This window comes from Antechinus flavipes, chromosome 2 (genome assembly GCF_016432865.1).
Source record: "Antechinus flavipes isolate AdamAnt ecotype Samford, QLD, Australia chromosome 2, AdamAnt_v2, whole genome shotgun sequence".
Classification (NCBI taxonomy): domain Eukaryota; kingdom Metazoa; phylum Chordata; class Mammalia; order Dasyuromorphia; family Dasyuridae; genus Antechinus; species Antechinus flavipes.
The window spans coordinates 633,103,143-633,122,209 of record NC_067399.1 but is presented as its reverse complement, the minus strand read 5'-3'; the positions used below and the strand labels follow the sequence as shown (position 1 = coordinate 633,122,209).

General features: G+C 38.6%; 1 protein-coding gene across 14 annotated transcripts in view; it reads right to left on the bottom strand.

The window, feature by feature from the left end:
- Positions 1 to 668: 668 nt before the first annotated feature.
- Positions 669 to 19,067, bottom strand: part of KCNMA1 (potassium calcium-activated channel subfamily M alpha 1) — an 891,121-nt gene continuing 872,722 nt past the window's right edge. For 4 of the 14 annotated variants that reach the window (XM_051982032.1, XM_051982036.1, XM_051982037.1 and 1 more), the window contains 5 exons: positions 16,922 to 17,116; positions 14,993 to 15,111; positions 13,223 to 13,447; positions 10,872 to 10,900; positions 669 to 977 (listed from right to left, as the gene is read on the bottom strand). In XM_051982032.1, the coding sequence (XP_051837992.1) occupies positions 826 to 977; positions 10,872 to 10,900; positions 13,223 to 13,447; positions 14,993 to 15,111; positions 16,922 to 17,116 (720 nt within the window). In that variant the 3' untranslated portion in view covers positions 669 to 825. Of the gene's footprint in view, positions 981 to 9,236; positions 10,901 to 12,239; positions 13,448 to 14,992; positions 15,112 to 16,921; positions 17,117 to 19,067 lie in introns of those variants that run through there. The other 10 variants (XM_051982028.1, XM_051982029.1, XM_051982030.1 and 7 more) reach the window with 5 other exon arrangements.

Sequence of the window (19,067 nt, the reverse complement as noted above, 5' to 3'; positions counted from 1 at the left end):
TGCCCACGCATTCCTTATCTCTGAGATATTCAGAAATGTTCAGAAACTCCTAGCTCTGAAAATCACTTAGGGTCCTCTTGGAACCAGAAAGGTTCTGGTGGGTCCAAAGAAGCCCAAAGAAAATCTTCACTTTAGAGAAATGAATGAAGGCAAAGGAATCCAAATGGAAAACTATAACTACAAAAATATGACTTTCCACTTTGAAAATAAATAAGTTTCCATTTATTAAGAGCTGGTGTTGATGCTGATCAAAATATACATCCTGCAGAAATTAAGCAGAAACTAAAGGAGTTTATATTTTTCTTTTGTTTCTGGCTTTCTAAAATACATGTGTACATTGTTGGACCTCTTTTTTTAAAAAATAATTTGTCTTTCTGAAGTACAATTCATTTGCTGTGGTGACCATCATTCTCCTCAAAGACAGAGAGGGAAAAGGGACACAAGCTTCTTAAGGAGTCTGGCCACTTACCCAGTTTGGTTTTTATCTTTTTAAAGGGACTTTACTTGACAATGGAGAAAAAAGAAATGAAAAAAATATTTTCTAATAAATAAAAATAATTTTAAAAGCTAGAGGCTATACATGACTATTTTTTAGTATGTTCATTTATAAATGAAATCTTTTTTCCCCCAAAGTACATGGAAGCAATATTGAAGGCAGACAAAAGAGAGAGAGAGAGATCTGTCTACTTTATTTTTTTTCTCTCATAATTCTTGCTTATCCTAACTTTTCCACCAGTGATTCGGCATGTAAGAGCAAAAAAAGTCACATCACCATTTATGAAGTTTGTCAGGCTTTAAAAAAAATTAGTTCTGGTCTCCTGGGAGTCAACATTCATCTTCAACTTCTCTGATTGGTGGGATCAAGCTGCTTGTAGATTTATATTGGTTGATCTGGTTAGCCATATGGGTGCTCATGGGCTTGATTTGAATGTTTCTGGGATAGGCATTATCCGATTCATCTGTAAACCATTTCTTTTCTGCTAAAGGGCAAAACGGGTAGAGAAAGAAGGAGGGAAAATGAGAAGTTTAATTAGTCCTGTGGCAAAGCAGTCAGAAAGTTCATAGAAAAAAAAAAGGCAATCAATAGAGTTTGATGCTGAGCAATTACTAAGAAATACAGAGTTGGGGATCAAGAACCTTGGAACCTTGAATACATCTGTGATGAGACTGCAGCCAATAGAGAAACATAGTAAAGCAGTCTTAGGAAACCTTGTATGCTGGTCAACTGGAGTGAGGGAAGATATAAGGGGGTAGGTATTCTCTAGCAATTTTCTCTGAAGCCTGAAGATTCTAGGAGGGCCAAGCTGGATATGCGATGTTGGTTATCACTGAATATATCCAGCCTTGAAGAATGGACTATGAGCTGGATTTGAGTAGTATTAGATAGCCATGCATTTTTGAGTAAGCTAGGAGCCTTGTTCTCAGGCATTCTATATATTCTCTTGCCTTCATATTCAAATTCTATGTTTACTACTATGTCTGCCCAGGGTCACTACTTTGTTTCATCCATGGTCAGGTTTTATTTTATTCCTTTTTGTTTGGTTAGTTGGTTGTTTTGAAGGAAGTCCATTGTTTTTGCTTACTGTCTGCATTTGCTGGCCAGAGGTAGAATTTGAGATTGTGGACAATGTTACCAGAGCAAGATAACATTGAAATGACTCATAAGGCAGAAAAATTGAAGTAAGCAAATTCCTAGTGAAGATGGCTCCTGAGATGCAAGCAAGAAAAGATGTTAACAACTCAATATGAATCATGGTTTTTGAAGAATTCTAAGGATCAGGTGATTTGGAGAGTTAAATAAGAATGCCATAAAACTAAGACCCTTCTGGCAATATGATCATGTTCTTCAGTGAATTCAGCCCAAATCCCTACCTTAATTTTTAAAAATCAATTTATTCATTTACTTTGAATTATTTATTATTCATCTTTTAAGCACAGATTGGCTAGACAAAGCCACAACAAAGGTAGGCCTAATGGTAATTTGTCCCAGGGAGTCAAATACAGAGGGAGCTGAAAGCACATGCAATCCTTGAGAAGCTAGAAATAATAGATCAGCTAAAATAGAAAACTCCCCAAATAAGGGATCTGGGGTGAACTCCTCCCCCTCCCAAAGTGAAGGCATGCTTCATGCCGCTCATCCCAGGCATTATTTATGGCTCTAATTTGTGGTACTTGCTCCAGGTGCAAAAATTCCTAGTTACACCTTTGTATCTGGGGGATGAACCATATGTGTAGATGTGAAGGTGATGGTGAGATAGCATTTGGTGTGGGGACCGTGTGCCTTGTTTCAGTATTTAATCTTTCATCAATGACAGAGTATTTGAAAAGGCCTTAGCAAAATGCCTGGTATATAGTAGGTGCTAAATAAGGTCCTTCCTTTCTTCCTTCCTTCCTTCCTTCCTTCCTTCCTTCCTTCCTTCCTCCTTCTTTCTTCCTTCTTTCCTTCCTTTCTTTCTCCTTTTATTCCTTCCTTTCTCCTTTTGTTCTTTCCTTCCTCTTTTTATTTCCTTCCTCCTTTCCTTCCTTCCTTCTTTTTTCCTTCCTTCTTTCCTTCTTTTCTTCCTCCCTCCCTTCCTTCCTCCAAAGAATTCCAGATTTCAAGTTAAACCTTAGAGGCTATCAAATCCAGTTCCCTCAATATACAAATGAGGAAAATGAGACAACAAAATTCAGTGACTTGTTTTAAAAAAAACCCAAACTATTCTTTGTACTGAGATGGGTTTACTTCTATCATGCCATATTAACTCTGGCATAAAAATCTACCTTTAGAAATGAAACAGCCTTCCAAATCTTCATTTATGACCTCTGGGGCATTTCTTTTAAAAAAAAGCCAAATTATTAGAATAATTTGTTGGCTCTAATTTCTCACTTTGCTTATTTGTATATGTGTGTATGTGTGTGCGTCTTTAATTATAAATTAAACAGTAAAATTCAATCCTACAGTGTTTTGAAACAAAAAAAAAAAAACATGTAGCAATGATTTTCTATTAATGGTGAAGTAGCTGGAGCCCCCCAATATAGGCTAGCTGAAGATGGGGATAATTTGGTCAAAGCCACACCTGTCTTTGTTCAGCCCCTTTGGTCCCCCTCAAGTCAACTTGCCCCTGCTGCTTTCAATCTTTCTCCTCCTGCACCCCACCCCCTACCCCATTCTCCTGCTCTGGCTCTCTCACCTATTATAATTAAGTTCACTTTGATGTGAACAGATTGGAAGATAGGAATTCATAATGTTACATCCTGCACAGTGAAACTAACTGATTAAGTGCTTTAAATTATTCTCCCTGACAGAATGATAAAGTTACAATCTGTTCTGAGATGATCTACAGCTTGCCAGACTCCTACAGCTTCTTTCTACATTCATTTATCTTTTTGTCAAGCAGAGGGTTGTTTTTTTTTTAAAGCTTCAATTCCATAGATCTTTTAAAGTCATCAGCACATCTGAATTATTAATGAGGCTTTGGAGGCAAAGCTCCTGATGGGCTGGTTAAAAAAGGCTGTATAAAAATCTGGGACTGTGTACACATCAAAATAATTTCAGCTCCATTTAAAAAACCATTTAGTTCAAGTGTGACATAGATGAACCATTATGCATTTGTGGAAACCAATTTTTTTTGTGATCTACGATTAAGCTAACCTTTCAGAGAGGTGTAAAGTGCGATGGTTATCATGTTTTAAAAGCATTGCCGGATCACCTAAACAATTTCAAACTAAGACTTTTCAAACGGCTTGTGCATATGATGGTTTTGAAGGGAGTTAAGCACAGGCTCTGTTAGCCCAGCTTGGACTAGCTTTGATTTGGGCCCCACTGGGACCGAGCTCATTTTGCTGAGAGTATTTAGTACAAGGTTGGGTATTTCCAGGCTGGAGGTGAGAGGGAACTCTGCTGATGTAAACCATTAGGTCTTTTTTGGCAAAGGGCCTGAGACAGCTGCAATTTGCTGAAATTTTTATAACTGCTACAGAGAATAATTGTTCAAAATTTAGTCTTTACAGTTCAATTCACATTGGCATTTTGACCTTTCACAGCACAGAGAATATCAATTTCCTTCTGCCTTCCATAATCAACGTAGAATGCCCTTGTTCATTCTCACTTCTTTCTCTCTGTTTCAATTTCTTATTATACCCATCAAAGCCCCCAAACCCAACTCATGCGGAGGCTTTCCCCCAAAGTCAAGGTCAGGTTTGTGCCTTTGCTGGAAGTTGCAGAAGAGTCTGCCTTCACCGAGCAATTTATCCACTAAAGCTATCTGGGTGAACCACAGGCCTGATTAGAGCCTTTGGGGGCATGAAACAGGGAAGAAGTGAAAATAGGTAAGTAGATAGAACATGGATATTTGATTTAATTTAATTAATATGAATAGAAATAGAAATTATGCAAAAAATAGATCCTAAATCGGTATGAAACAAGGGGACACATGTCAGCTATTTCTATTGTTGCTGATGCTATTCCAACCCCAATGCACCATGGCTAAAGCTGGGGCCAATTCTATAAATGTCGCCCCTGCCTGTACTTTAGGATGGATGTGACCATTTATAATATATTATATTCCTTGAGTTGTTTCTATTACAAACTCTCTGATCATTTTGCTGAAGTGGCTGGTGGCAAATTTCAGCGATACAAATATTATCTTTCTCTCCAAGGAAGTTATTTCAAGTGTAGCAGAGTCATGAGGGAGAAGTAAATTTGCTCTATTAGTTCTTTTCCACAGATGAAGAAACAGAGGCAGTGGGGTGGTAGAAGTTGCCTCTAGAGATAGAATACAAAGAAAAAAAATGCATAGCCACTTGTTTGGCATTCCTTGTGATTCTAAAGTAGAACCTCAAGACTTTGGATTTAGACACTCATACCATGTACCACCAGCCCAAAACCCTGGTATAGTGGTATACTGTCTCAGGAAGGTCTGGCTTGACAAGGTTAAAAAGTACAATCTCTTGGGAAGCTCTTAAACATAAAGTCACAGAATCATGGAGCTGGAAGAAATATTAGAGATCCTTGATTCCCATTTTTCAGATGAGAAGATTGTGGCCCAGAAGAATAAAAAAGTTTTTTTCTTTGAGTTCTCAAGGACATCTCCAGTAGCAGAATTGGGATGTCTTAAATCTGATTTTCAGTTCAATATGCTTTCTACTAAACCCAAGGTGACATGCACACAATCATTTGTTTCCCACTGTTTCTCATGACAGGTTTAGCATTCTAGGTATATGGGATTCATCTCTTATCAAAAGTGATCCATGTTTTATCACCACTAGTATATTCACATAACATAGTGATAAAGTTTCTTCAGGCTTCTTGAGGTGAGTGATGATACGCTATCCAGATAATAGAGTTTACTGTTTTCTATGAGATATCTATATGAAGAAAGGGGGAAAGGTCTCTCCTGCTTCCATTCTTGATGATTTTCTCCAGCTACCATTCTTGGCACATTCTTGCCAAAATTATAGTATTTGAAAGAAGCCAGTGATATTTCATACCGTTGCAACTTCAATGGAATTATCAGAGATGAAAGAAGGTAGCTTGAAGGCTGCTGGATAGAACAGAGGAAAGAGAACCTGGCAGATATCTGGGTGAGGAATCTGCCAAGACCAACCATTCTGGTTCCTGATATTGGAGCAATAAAGAGAAGAAAGGCAAAAGGCTCAGCCAGACTGCCAAAGTAGCAATTCTAACTAAGGAAGTGCTTTGAGAGGTAGGAGTGAGAAGGAAGAGTGGTTTTACTTGCTAAGTTGGACCCAAGGACCTAAGGACTAGATAAACAAGGATTTTGTTTTTCAAGTAGACCTCGGAGGGAAGGCAAGAGAATTATTGGATAAAAGACTAAAAAGGGAATTTGCCAAAAGTAGAGAGTTCAATCGACTTTTGCATTCTATATTAAAAATACCCCTGATTGCATCATCTACATAGCTGAAAGCTATGTCACCTTGCTGATAGAGGGGTTACTTTCAGGATTCAGAGTTGGAAACTCTTACCAGAAGAGGAAACAGGAGGAAATCTTGAGGAAACAGGGCTCATGTACCCTAACACTCCCCTCGGAATTTGAGGTTTCATTCTCATGACGATCTCAATCCCAGAAGAACAAGAGGTCATTAGCAGAAAGAAGGTATCATTTAGTCTCCAAATATCATTTTGCTGTAGTTGTATGTCTTTTCCCCACTGATTGACTATCAGGCAGCTGACATAAGATCCAAATTCAATGAACTTTTATTTAGGATCTACTATGCAAAACATTGTGGCTAGGGTGCTGAAGATACAAGGATGAAAAATACCAATCCCCAGAGGAACTAATACTGGGGGGAGCAGAGAAGGAGTAAGCAGAGGCAGAGCATAGGAAGTGCACAAACACCTAAGTAGAAAGCAAAAGAAGTCTGAAACAAAACTCTGGGAAAATTCATCATGGTTACACTAGAAATGTGGTCGCCTCTTTTCATTATCTGTTCATTGTTCTTGAAGAAGATCATGGTATCAGGAAGGCAATGTCATGACTCTCAAGTGAATTGGATTTGAGTGAGGAGTCACCAGTCCATGACAAGATATAAATCAGGATGACTGGAGATAAACAGATACAGGGAGAGATCTAGGTCTTTTTAAGCTAAGGCTTTCCCAGGACTCAATTTGAATGAAGCAACACCCATTCAGTGATTCAGGTTAGGTAAAAAATGACCTCTTTTAACTAATTAGGAACCAAAAAACAAAAATCTGGGAGGAGAAGTCCCTCAGGGTAAATAAAACAGAAACAATTGGTATTTATATTCACTCTGAGCCAATCAGGACCCAAGAAATAACCAAGTGAGACTTAGAATGGGACCTATTGTTGGGCTATCAGTGAGAGTCAAAGAGATGTGGGTTTAAGGCACGGTCCTTAAAAAAGAAATTTAGTTGGTAAACCTCAAGATATCTTCTAAGGTTTCAGAGATGAAAATTTACATTCTTTTGAGTAGAGCACCTGAGTAGAGTAAGGGTATGATTCTGTATATGAATACAAAGAGAGAGGAAGGAGGGAGAGAAGGAAGGAGAGGAAGGAGAGAGGAGAAAAGGAAGTAGGAGAGAAACAGGGAGGGAGGGAAGGAAAGGGGGAGGAAGGGAGGGAAAGAAGAAAGGAAGGAAGGGGAGAGGAAGGGAAGAGGAAGGGATTAAAGGAAGGAAGGAAGAAATGAAAAAAGAAAGGAAGGGAGGAAAGAAGGAGAGGAAAAGGAAGGAAGGAAGGAAGGAAGGAAAAGAGTGGGGAGGGAGGAAAAGGAAGAAAGGGAGGAAGGAAAGAAGGAAGGAAGGAAGGATGGATGGATGGAAGGATGGAAGAAAGGAAGAAGGAAGAAGCTGGAACTGGCTTGGTAAGTCTTCAGTGAGGCAGCTACTCAGGGCTCACAGCCGATTGTCCTTTTTCATAGAGGACCATGATATCTGAAAGGTGATGTCATGACTTGCAAGTGAATTGGATTTAAATAAGAAAGGGCCGTGCAAAGTCATCAGCCTCTCTCTCTCCTCCAGAGCCATCTGGGACCAGTGGTCAGATATAGATCAGGACAAGTCCTAATCTATATCAGGCTGTGTCCCCAGGCTGGCTTGGCCAAATCTGGACTCCAATTGTTTCTAAGTACCCAGCAATAAGTCAGAGGACCAGCTCTGTGGTAGAAGTAATTGGGTCTGTTTGCTAGTTCTGCAGGTTCTGACAGCACTGTGCAATTTAGTCTTTTCACAATAACTCCTCTCAAGAGAAGAGAACAGAGGAAGGGGGAGGAGGAAAAAAAAAAGATGCAGCAAAGGCGCTTGGAGTAATTGGACCCGTTTCTCCCACGCCACAAGCTGAAGCTTAGAGATAAAATATTTGAAAGGAAAGATTTCCTTTGGATAGAAACAACAATTGAGAATAACAGAGGGATAACAATGAGCTCCTGCCTTTTAAAGGCAAAACCATGTTGTTGAAAACCTTGCTCTTCTTACATGGAGTCTCGGGAGTTTTTTGTCATCTTCTTCTGCTTCCCCTCTTCACTGTGATTGCCTACAAAGCCCTCCTCTTCTATAGAGCAGGGAATCAATTTGCACAGAAGTTGGACTATTTTCATTATCTGGAACTTCTGTGATTGCTTCCAGGACAGTTTTTCAATGTGTAGAATATTTAATTTGAAGGGAGAGTAGGAGGGAGGCTTAAGCCTTGATTAGGTCGACAATGCAGCCTGCCTTGCATATTTGTAGCGTCAACATTGTGTCTTTCTGCCATTTCTTCTCCTTTGGGATTCAAACCAGTTTCATGGTGAATATATTTTTTCCTTGTGCTTTTTGTGGGTATCATAGTTATAGTTTGTGAGTGAATTTTCTACAGACAGAAAGCAGGAACCCTTCCCCATGACCCACTCCACAAAGAAATCTGATTTAAATGCCACTTTTTTATGTTTTGAGAAAGAAGTCAGTGGCTATATAATTGACTGAGACATTGGTTTTCTCTATTACTTGTCTTAGTACAAACCTATAGTTTTTTGTCCTGTCCTCTTGTTCTCCTTGGGTATCTTTAGAAAAATGTGATAGATTGCTAGTTAGCATTGTCTACAGTAGAACTCAGATACCTTTTATATCTTCTTACTACTGCAGAGAGAGAAAGTTTCCCTCATACACATCTAGTCTCTTTCCAGACTCAGTTCAAATCACCTTCTGACTTGAGATCTTTTGCTGATCACCTTCCTCCAGGATGTCTTATTTTACTCCTTCAAATAACTTTACACTCTATCTATATTAGGTTCCTATTGTTTCCCCCAATAGAACATAAGCTACTTGATGACAGGGACTGTTCCACTTTTGTCTGTATGACCTCAGAAGCTAGCTCAGGGGTTGGCAGATAGCAGGTGCTTAATAAATGCTTATCAATTAACTGAATTGTACCTAAGGTAGTCCCCTGTTGCTTCAAAAAGGCCCTTCCTTATTTTAGAATCCATACACTAGTGTGAAAGGTAGAGCTATCAAAATTGTCAGCTAAGGAATTGATGGGGAACCTCACACTTTCAAAAGCAAATCTAAAGTGTTTATTTTAAATAGTAATTATTATGTTTATTAATGACATTTGAATTTTCGGGGTCATAAATTTTTATTTTTTTAAGAAACCTCTGGATTTGCACAAATATTGGTTTATATATATTTTTTGAGCTAAGAAATGTTCTTCACATACACCTAGATTCAGTCACTAGGGAATATAGGTAATCTCCAAATCTCATGGCAGCAAGAGTTTCAATTTCATCCCCATCAGTAAAAAACTAATGATTTAATCAATCCCTTTGCATTTTAGGATTGACAAGATTTTACAGTATTTTGTATCCCATAAAATCATTTGATGGTCTGTTTTCAAAGTCAAAGCAAGTCAGACTGAATGAATAGAGAATGGTTTTTGTCTTAGACTAGAGGAAGTCATTAAGTGAGTTTCTAGTATTTATTCTTCAAAAGGTACTGTTTGTTTTCAAAATAACTATGGGGCTTTTAACTCTCAACTCCTTATTTGGTTTTTAGTTTGTATGTCTGTTTTTGTTGTTGTTTGTTGCTTTTGAAATGAGTATGAGAAGGTACAAGGCACGTGTACCCCTTTCCCTGAGTAGACAAATACACCCTGAAAAAGGAATGTAAAAATCTACTGGGGAAGGTAGCAAAGAGTGATGGGGAGGGCATTTTTGGTTCTTGGAAGGCATAGTTTGCTGCAATTATCTCACTGGTTTAGTAGGGCTCTACAGTAAATAAAATTGCTTAATTTATGTTTTTTGAATTGAATTCCCTTCCAGCAGCAACACTGAACACACCATTATACAAACAGAGTCAACTCTCAATTATCTGTGTTAATGGAGAACAGGGTCAGCTCACAGGTTTAATAAAATATCCAGATAATCCCCAAATCTCTTCTCTGAGGAGAGTTCTCACTTCATCCCCATCAAACCTCATTAGAGTGACTAACAAGGAACCACAATGTCATTCTTTTGAAATTGAATCAATTCCCCCTTTGTGTGCACCCAGCCTCTGATCAGAATTCACTGTGGGCAGCAACACATTGAAAAGGCAGGAGAGAGGTATATATTTAATGCCCAAACCCAAAAATCAGTATCTAAATAATTGAGAGTGGACCAAAGTCTTATATGTCTAGTCAAATCACTTCTAAATCGAGGGCATAGCAAACTAACACACGTGTGAACATTCCTTTTGGTCATTCAAAATCGTTCCTTCTGCTTCCAAATAGATTTTTAAAAAAAAAGGAAGAAAAAGTTAACAGAAAAGCAGGTTTGCCAGATGGAAAAGCTGCATATGTTTTCCAAAAAAAGGTTTATCAACTGGCATCATGACTGGATTCAGTAGCTATTGCCAAGATAAACAGAGAGATGTTCATAGATGTGGACAGACTGATGATGTTGAGGGTGGGATGATGGGGAGAAGACTGAATGAAGCGGGGAGTCATGAGAGGGAGATGACTTTGGATTTTGAGGGAGGTACCAAGGTGGGACAGTGAGGACACGTGCACATTAAAGGCAAGCTGGAGAGAGATGGATCCCATGAGGGAAAAAACAACAAAAAAATAAAATAAAATAAAAAACCCAAAACATCTGGAAAGAGAGAGGGGAAATCTAGCAGCAGCAGGAGGACAGCCTTGTTGCTGTTGGGGACCTGTGAGATGGAGGAGGGCAAGGGAAGGGACAGAGGAAGCTGGGGAGGAGGAGGAAGCAAAGAGAAATAAAACCACCAAAATAACAAGAAAATAAACAAAGCAATAACAGAATAAAGTTTATAACTCCTTTTTTTTTGTTTGTTTGTTGTTGTTGTTGGTTTTTAATTTCACAAATTTTCACAAGGACAGCGTTATAGAAGAACCCACAGCAGAGGCTAGGGCATGCAGAACCATTAATTATCATACCTTGACCCATTCTATTCATCCTTGTTGCACTTTAGAGAGAGAAGTAAGCTCTGTAAGTTTTACAATGCTTTTAAACTGTCATATTTCCTGTTGAGCACTTTAACTGGCACATCCTTGTAGTTATAAATGTTCTGAGGGCGTAACTTTATAACCTCTTTTGCAAAGGATGCATGAAAAAAAATTTTTCATGATCCAGAACTAGTGTATATAGAGTTATATATAGTTATATATAATATTATATATATCTCAATATATATATATATATATATATATTTGGACAAAAATAATTGGAGAATACCTTTCACTCACAGACTTTCCAACCCATCTTAATATATAGATAGATGCAGGTGATTAATCCCCCTAATCCCACCCATTATTGTTTTAAACCCTGCACTGCCCCTATTCCTTGTTGCTGGTAGGGGTCTAGGGAGGTGCCTCCTGGCAAAACCTCACCAGGTTTGTCAGTAAAAGTGCTTGTCCATTCACACAGCAAGCAAATAGCCAAAAAAAAAAAAAAAAAAAAAATCATGCTTGGGAGAATAGGGAATCAAAAAGCTATACTCTGAAATATGAATCATGAACCTCCTCCAAACTGGTAGAGCTATAGCATTTTCTTATCCCCACCCCCAAATCCCCCACCCTCACCCCTACTCCCCAGTCCCATCTAAGAAAATTGGGGGATGTGGGGGGGAAACAGTCCCAAAACAAACCAAAACATGCTCTCCTAATCATCAAACCAGTGTCTTCCCAATAGCTATTTAATCTCAAAAGATGCCAGTTCGGCAGTGATGAGATAAGCTGATTTTTAGGAAGCATTTCTATATCTAGCAGGTGAATAGTCTGTCTAAAGACCACTGACTTCTGCATTTGGGGGGGGGGGGGAAGCAATTTATTGGTGCTTTATCTAACTACTTTAAAAAAGGGATGCACCAAAGGTTTTGGCCTACTATGCTCCTCCTTATTGGGTGTACAGATGGAGGGGGATAGTTTTGGGGTTCCCCCCCTTCCTTTTTCACTTGGCTAATGACAGTCTTTCTGGATAAGCCAAGATAGGAAGAGGATTTGTGTTCTTTTAAAAAAAAAACCTAGAACAGGATTTTTTAACCCCTTCAATTCCCTTAGACAGCTGGGGACCATGCTGCCAGAAACCATATCTGCTTTTGGTCTCTGTGGCCTCCATCTCAATTGCACATTCTGATTTACTTTTGCACCCTGCGATCTAGAAAAATATTATCTGTTTTTTGTTTTATCTTCCTTGGCTGTCTCATCGCATCAGACCTACACAGTGCCAGGGATCAGGGCCTACACAAATCAACCAAGTTGGGGGAAGGGGGAGATTCCCCTGAGGATATGTGGAAAAATACTTGCTCTTTTCTGAGCATTATTTATTCTGTACATAAGGTGAGTGATTCACCTTTGAAAAGATGTAAAAGTCCCAGGAAGGCAGTTTTTAATGACTTACATCTGATATTTATGATACATATGGCTTTTCATCCCAAATGTCAAAAGGAAAAGGAAAAAAAAAAAAAAAAAAAAACAACAGTTTTCTATGTGGCAGTACACAGAGACAGAATAACAATTCAATATGCAATTAGAACACTTTTTACTTAAATTAAATTACTAGGATTTGTTGTCTCCATGAATGGAATACTGTTATTGTTTCATTTAAAAAGTGGGATGGAAATACTCTCCAAAAGAAGAAAATCTTGAAACAGAAAGGTCTTAAAAGAGAAATCTCTGATATTAGTTTGCTGGATACCGGTGTTTAAGAATAATCCAAGCAAATAGGCTAGGACTCTCCAAGGCTTCACAATATTTTAGCTGGGAGAGTGGAGACAATCAATAGTTTTTTTTTTTTCTCTTTGTTTACTTTTTTCAAATAAACATAAGAACTTGTGAGTATAAAAAATACCCCCAAAGCACCCTGATGCATCAGCACTTCTGCTGATGAACTAGAACTTTCTCAGTATAGCTCTGCCTTTGCTAAAGAGTGTTCACACTGAATAGCCTCTCTCCACTAATCTGTAGAATCATTTCTGCAGAGAGTTATTTATGTTTTTAGCATGCCTATGATTTTTTTTTTCCCCTAGACTCATAAATAACTTTTGGTCCGTCTGTCTGCTTAGTTGCTGTTGTGCTTAAGGGTTTTATGGTGGTAAAATAAAAATGACAGTCACATGCACACTATCATACATATGCAAAATATGTGTATAAAAAGGGGAGAGAACTGGAAGGGAGAGGACAAGGAAAGTTACTGTTGGGAACACCAACTGGGGGAAATGAGTGGCAGATACAGGTTCACACACGGTGGGAGTGGATATACATGTTAAAGTCTTTCCTCCTGCACATACTTCTGTTTGTCCCGAGAGTCCCTGGACTTGGGGCGGTTCTGCCGATTTGCCGTGGAGGGGATGGAGTGAACAGAGGAACTTTTCTTGCTGGAGGACTGGGAGGAATGGGAGGAGTGAGAGAGGCTGGCCCTGGACTGTCCAGCATTGTGGTCAAACTGCATCAAACAAAAGATCAGGTCGGTCGGCACAAGCTCAAACTCATATGGAGGGTTGGTGATGACGTATCTGGAAAAGAAATGAGAAAGGGGACTTCAAGGAGACATGATAATGTTTGACCTTATTTTTACCTAATCAGAAAGGACTTTCTTCTGCTTTTGAAGAGGATGCTAACTTCCATTTATTATATTTATCTCTATGTATTGTATCTCCCTATTAGAATGTAAACTTTTTGAGGTCAGGAACTGTTTTTTTTTTCCTTTTTTTCTTTTAAATTTTAATTGTAGGCACATTACCTGAAAGTGGTTATTGCTTTAATCATTAATGGCTTCAAGAAAGCTAATTTTCCTAACCCTTGGACATTTTGGTTATCCTAAACAGAACTTCCTCTTAAGTTTCAGATATTTGGTTCATGTATGAAGTCAAAATGTGGAATATGAGAAAAGGACTTGATATTTGTATGGTTCATACCCTTCCAACTCAAGGCCTTTTAAGTTCTTTCCCCTGTAGTTAAACATGTAAAATCCATTTTTCTGCACCTGCCCTGTATTTGTGCAATTCCACAAGGGAAAAAAAAAAAAAAAAAAAACCTTACCTTAATTCTAATTGAGGAAGTTATTTGCCATTTTACAGTCAGATGATCTGGACTACATCTTTTATTCTCAAGTCTACCACAATCCCCCAGATTAGCCCTGGTCCCTCACTAGTGAACATATGACAAAGGGCCAACTTCTGTCAACATTATAATCAGACCTTTAAACTAAAACCTCACTGGGGATTCTAAGTGGTCAAGGAGTATATCCCATCACACAGCATCATGTGATGCTATTTACTGAGTATCCTTTGGTACAATGGCAAAAATTTGGAGGTCAGATGATCTGAGTTTGGAATCTTACCTCTGCCAATTAGTACCTATGTGACTTTGGACAAATGATTTAACTTTTCCAGTCCCAGTTTCCTTTTTCTATATAAAATAAAGGTAGCAGAGAAGAGGAACTCTAAATTTATTTCCAGCACTAAATCTATCATTCTATGATCTTTTAATATAGTAGAAAAAAAACACTACATAATGCCAAATATCTAAATAACTACATTTTTCAGTCTTGTTTTTTTTTTTTTTTTTTAAGTACATATGGGATGGCTCTCCGGGAATGGAGAGAGGGAGAGAATCAAGAGGAAATTAGGCTATGTAAAAGCAAAAGATACACGTAAAAATGTATTTAATAAGCAGGTGCTTGGTCTATAAATACATGAAACACATGACTATATGAGGTTATGCAAACACAGTCAGACATAACTGGTGAGATCTAGGCTACATTTTTTATAGACGTGTACATATACCAATATTTCCTATTCTGGCTCATAGGACATGATAAGCATTCTCCTTGATGTTTTTTTCCTTATCCCAGATCTCAAATAATTCTCTAAAAGAGAGTCTTTTCATGCATCATTGACTTGCCTGGTGGAGGGAGAGGAAGGACTTTGGATCTCTTGAGATAAGAACCATTTTCTCCCTACAGACATGAAACTTGCCTGGGGCTCTGGGGCTCTCTCCCTATGCTATTTGGGTGGGCACCTACTGTTTCATGCCAGGGAGCAGCAGTAAGCACTCACCGTTTGGTGCATTGGCTCGGTGTGCTGAGATGGGCATCTCTCAGCCGGTAAATTCCAAAGCAAAGCATATTGTAGGTCTTCAATGCTTTACAAAATAGATCACCATAACAACCACCATCCTGGGAGGCAAAATATGAAGAGAAAATGATATACATATATACACATATATTGTATGTCTACATACATCCATGAACATTTTTTATTTGTCTCAGAATAATGATTTAGGAGGGGAAAAATCAATTTTAAAGAATTCTTTTAAGAGTGAGAGTATGACTTCAGATGAAGTAGCTGTGCCAGTGGGACAACCACAAAACAGCCACTTGGAGTTTGTAGTTGTTTGTGAAAATCTCCTGGAATAGGCAATGATGGTCACAAGCTGGAGTGTTTCCCAGCAACTCCACCTGAACAGATCTTGCCAAACTTGGGGGAAGAGTAAGCGAGTCTGATTTTAATTGGAAGCAGAATGCTTTGGGGACTGAGAGCTTTCACTCAGGAAAAGAGGAGAAATGTGGTCTCTTTGAAAGAATGATTAAACTTTGCTCTGGCTCCCAAGGACCCACTGTGCTGTGCTTTGCTTGATTTGACGGTGTTGTCAAAACTTGCCCTAGTGATAATTAAAACCCCAGTAAGAAAGAGAGATGCCACCAGGAATGAGGGTGACACTCACTTGCAGGTAAGGACGGTGTGAAAAGCACAATTTGCAGACCTTGGCGATGGCAGGGAGGGGGTGGGAGTGAGTGTGTTTCCCAAGAGCCAAGGTCTGAATTCTGAATTACTGGCAATCACAGCTCTGATCATTTCACAATTGCCTTCCACCTGACTGGGACAGCAAATATAACCATCCCTTGGCCAACATGGGACATGAAAGCAAATCCAATTGTTATGAATTGTGAATTCAGTGGATACTTATAATCAGCTAGATGACCGCCCATTGTTGGTACTAATCCAGTGGTTTAACCAAGGAAAAATGTATGTCTGCCCAGCTCAGTATTTTATCCTACTACTACCCATCCCATTTGCATATGGAATTATTGAAGATAAATGGGTGATTGCACAAAATATTTGAGATAGCAAGATACAATAGAAAGTTGGGATTTGCTTCCCGCTATCTTCATTTACTAGTTTGGGGACATAGGATGAATATTTTTATGGCTTTAAGACTCAAGTTCCTCATTTATAAATGAGGTCTAATATGTCTCCCTTTCTGGGAAAAGTATTAGATGAATCACTGATATAATGCACAGAAGAGAAAAGTTTCCCTTGTCAAAAGTGCTCAATAGATAGGAGTTCAAATCTTAGCTCTTTCAAGAGCCATATTGCCTTGGACAAAACCTTTTTTTTATTTACCCTAGTTTTCTCATTTGTACTCTATATAATAAATTTTTTAAAAATTCATTTTATAAAAAAAATTAATACTGGGATAGTATATAAATTGAATTTTGTAAACAAAAAATAATTTCTTTTGGTATGCAGGAAGTAGTTTAAATAGAATATGACTTCCATGACCCCTTCTGATTTTAAATAGCTGATTTTATACTCCTAAGGACTCTATAAATGGTAGCTGCTTACTTCAAATAAAATATCTAGACTGGCACTTGTGACTTTTGCATAGATGACTTCGTCTTTATCAACACTGACCCAAGTTCTTGCCTTGTTAGAAGAAGGCTGGGTTGGAGCCAGCTAAAAGTCAGGAGATAAATAATGCAAGCATTTAGTGGAATTTCTAGATGTGCCGATCAGGAACTACCTATCTAGTAGAAAAAATCTAAATCAGATCACTGAGTAGATAGAAATGGGTGAATAGATGGAAGAGAGATGGAAAAAATGAAATACCTGATTTCTTATTGTTTCATTAAGAAGGGATTACAAAACCAGGGCTGTGTGTGTGTGTGTGTGTGTGTATTTGGGGGGGTGGATTCAGATGCTTACCCCTAAATCTGCAAAAGGCCCATCCAGCAGGGCTAACTGTGCAACCCGACATCGATCCCTGTTGGCCAGTGTCTGGGGGGTGCTGTAGCCACCTCGTAAGGCATTTTCCTCAGCAATCAGGGCTTCCAGCTCTGGAGTTGCTCCTCCCGTGACCAGAGTCCGGATCAGGGTAAGGATATTGTCATTGAAGTATGTCTAGGGACATGAAAGAAATTTTCCTTAAGCAAAAACACCATTAAAGTCACAACAGCCGACATTCAAATTACAACTTTTCTGAGTTTCTCCTGTTCAAAGTTCTGGCTTGTCTCTTCAAATAATTTTATGTTGGAAGTGAAAAGACAGCAGCCTCCAATTACTCTATTCCCTTCTATCCCATTAGACTCCAACACTAGAGTCTTCCTTTTAAAGACCCATTCAGGCAGATTTTTATTAAAGAACTAAAATTTGAATGATTTATGTTTCCCATAATTGGTGTTAGTGGCAAGGCAAGGACGGCCTCCATTTCTTATCCCTTCATGGCTAACAAGGAGCTTAAGGAAATGGAATTATAAAACTCTGGGCTCTATGGGGAAGCTTTGCATAGGCTCTGAAGGCACTATTTACCCCAGTTTAGAGGTCGAGAAAGATTGGGTTAGCTCTAGTCACTGGCCACCAATGCACCAGAGAGAGAACGGCTTGTATGCTCTGCTGATGTTATGATGTGTCACTGGGCCAGGCCTCTGGGAGCCATCCTGAGGCCATGTGGTAAACAATTTAGGACATGTTCTGCTAATGTTCAGACATAGACGTGTGTATCAATTTAAATACCCTGAATCTGTGCCAGATAAATTTATGATGAGCTGGGATCCTGCTGTTTCCTTTTAAAACCTCTAGGGTCTAGGCTAAGTGTGGCTTATTAAGGAAGGCTTCCTCTCCACTGACGCTTTGCCAAAATCCATAAAATCACTGGTCTGTGAGGAAAACAATGGGCATTTAAAAATTAATTTCATGCCAAATGAATGCCTTTCAAGCTTGGTTAAAGTGACATAGTCCAGTGTGAAAGGGACCCAAAGAAGTGTCTGAAATCAAACCATCTCTTGCCTTGATAAGATTTCTATAACAGAATTTCAGAGTTTGGTTGAACTTTAAAGAGAATCCAACATAATCCTGTAATTGTACAAGTGAAAAACATAAGGTCCAGGGTATGACCTGAAATGACTTTATATGTACATACATTCTACTGTAAGAGTCAAGATTAGAATCCAGTTCTTTGTACCAACTTATTCAGGGTTCCCCTATATCCTGCAGACCCCTTGTAACTGGCTGGGGAGAATTGGAGAAAAAAAAACACAAAAGATTTTTCAGCAGGGGAAATGACAACACTGCTTAAAATTTCCCTTTTGAGGGCAAATTTCTTAGTCTCAATGAATGGTAAAGATGGTAGGAGATCAGAATCAAGGCAAAGTCTCATCTCTTTAGAATCAGTCTACCACCAGTAAATCTCTGTACATGTCTGCACTTCGATTTCTTGTGATAAGTACTAAGATCTCTCACTTACTATAGAAATTCTATGACTCCATGAATTTCTCTTAAAGTTAACTATAAAGTAGTTTTTCTTGTCAAGATGTAAGATTCATTTTTGTCACATCTTTAGAGCCTGATCTATTGAAATATATGTCAGTGTTGAACTATATTACTGTGAAATGGACTATCTTTTCAGCTGATCAGTCAACAATCTATATGGGGTGCCTACTATGTGCTTAGCCCTGTACTGAGGTAAGCAGTGAAATGTGAGCTGTTCATTGTCACAGAGAACACTGCCTTCAAAATTATTTATCAAAAGACAGGATTTCTGAGTGAGTCACTCCAAAGTTGCGTGACCAAATCTTATGCTGTTCATGTCTTTTGACAGTGACACATATTTTACATCCCAGGATGGCCTTGTAACTCAATTCTATCTTTTCAACTATGCTCATTCAGAATGAGCAGCATGACCATAGCTAGAGCATGTTAGATATTGAAAAGGCAACATTATGTATATAGTATAAAAGAAACTGACCTCAGACTTAGGAGACTAGGGTTCAATTTTTAACTTGCTTGTCTACTATGTAACTGTGCCTGGGTCCCCTTAACCTCTCTGAGATTTTGTTGCCTCCTTTACAAAATG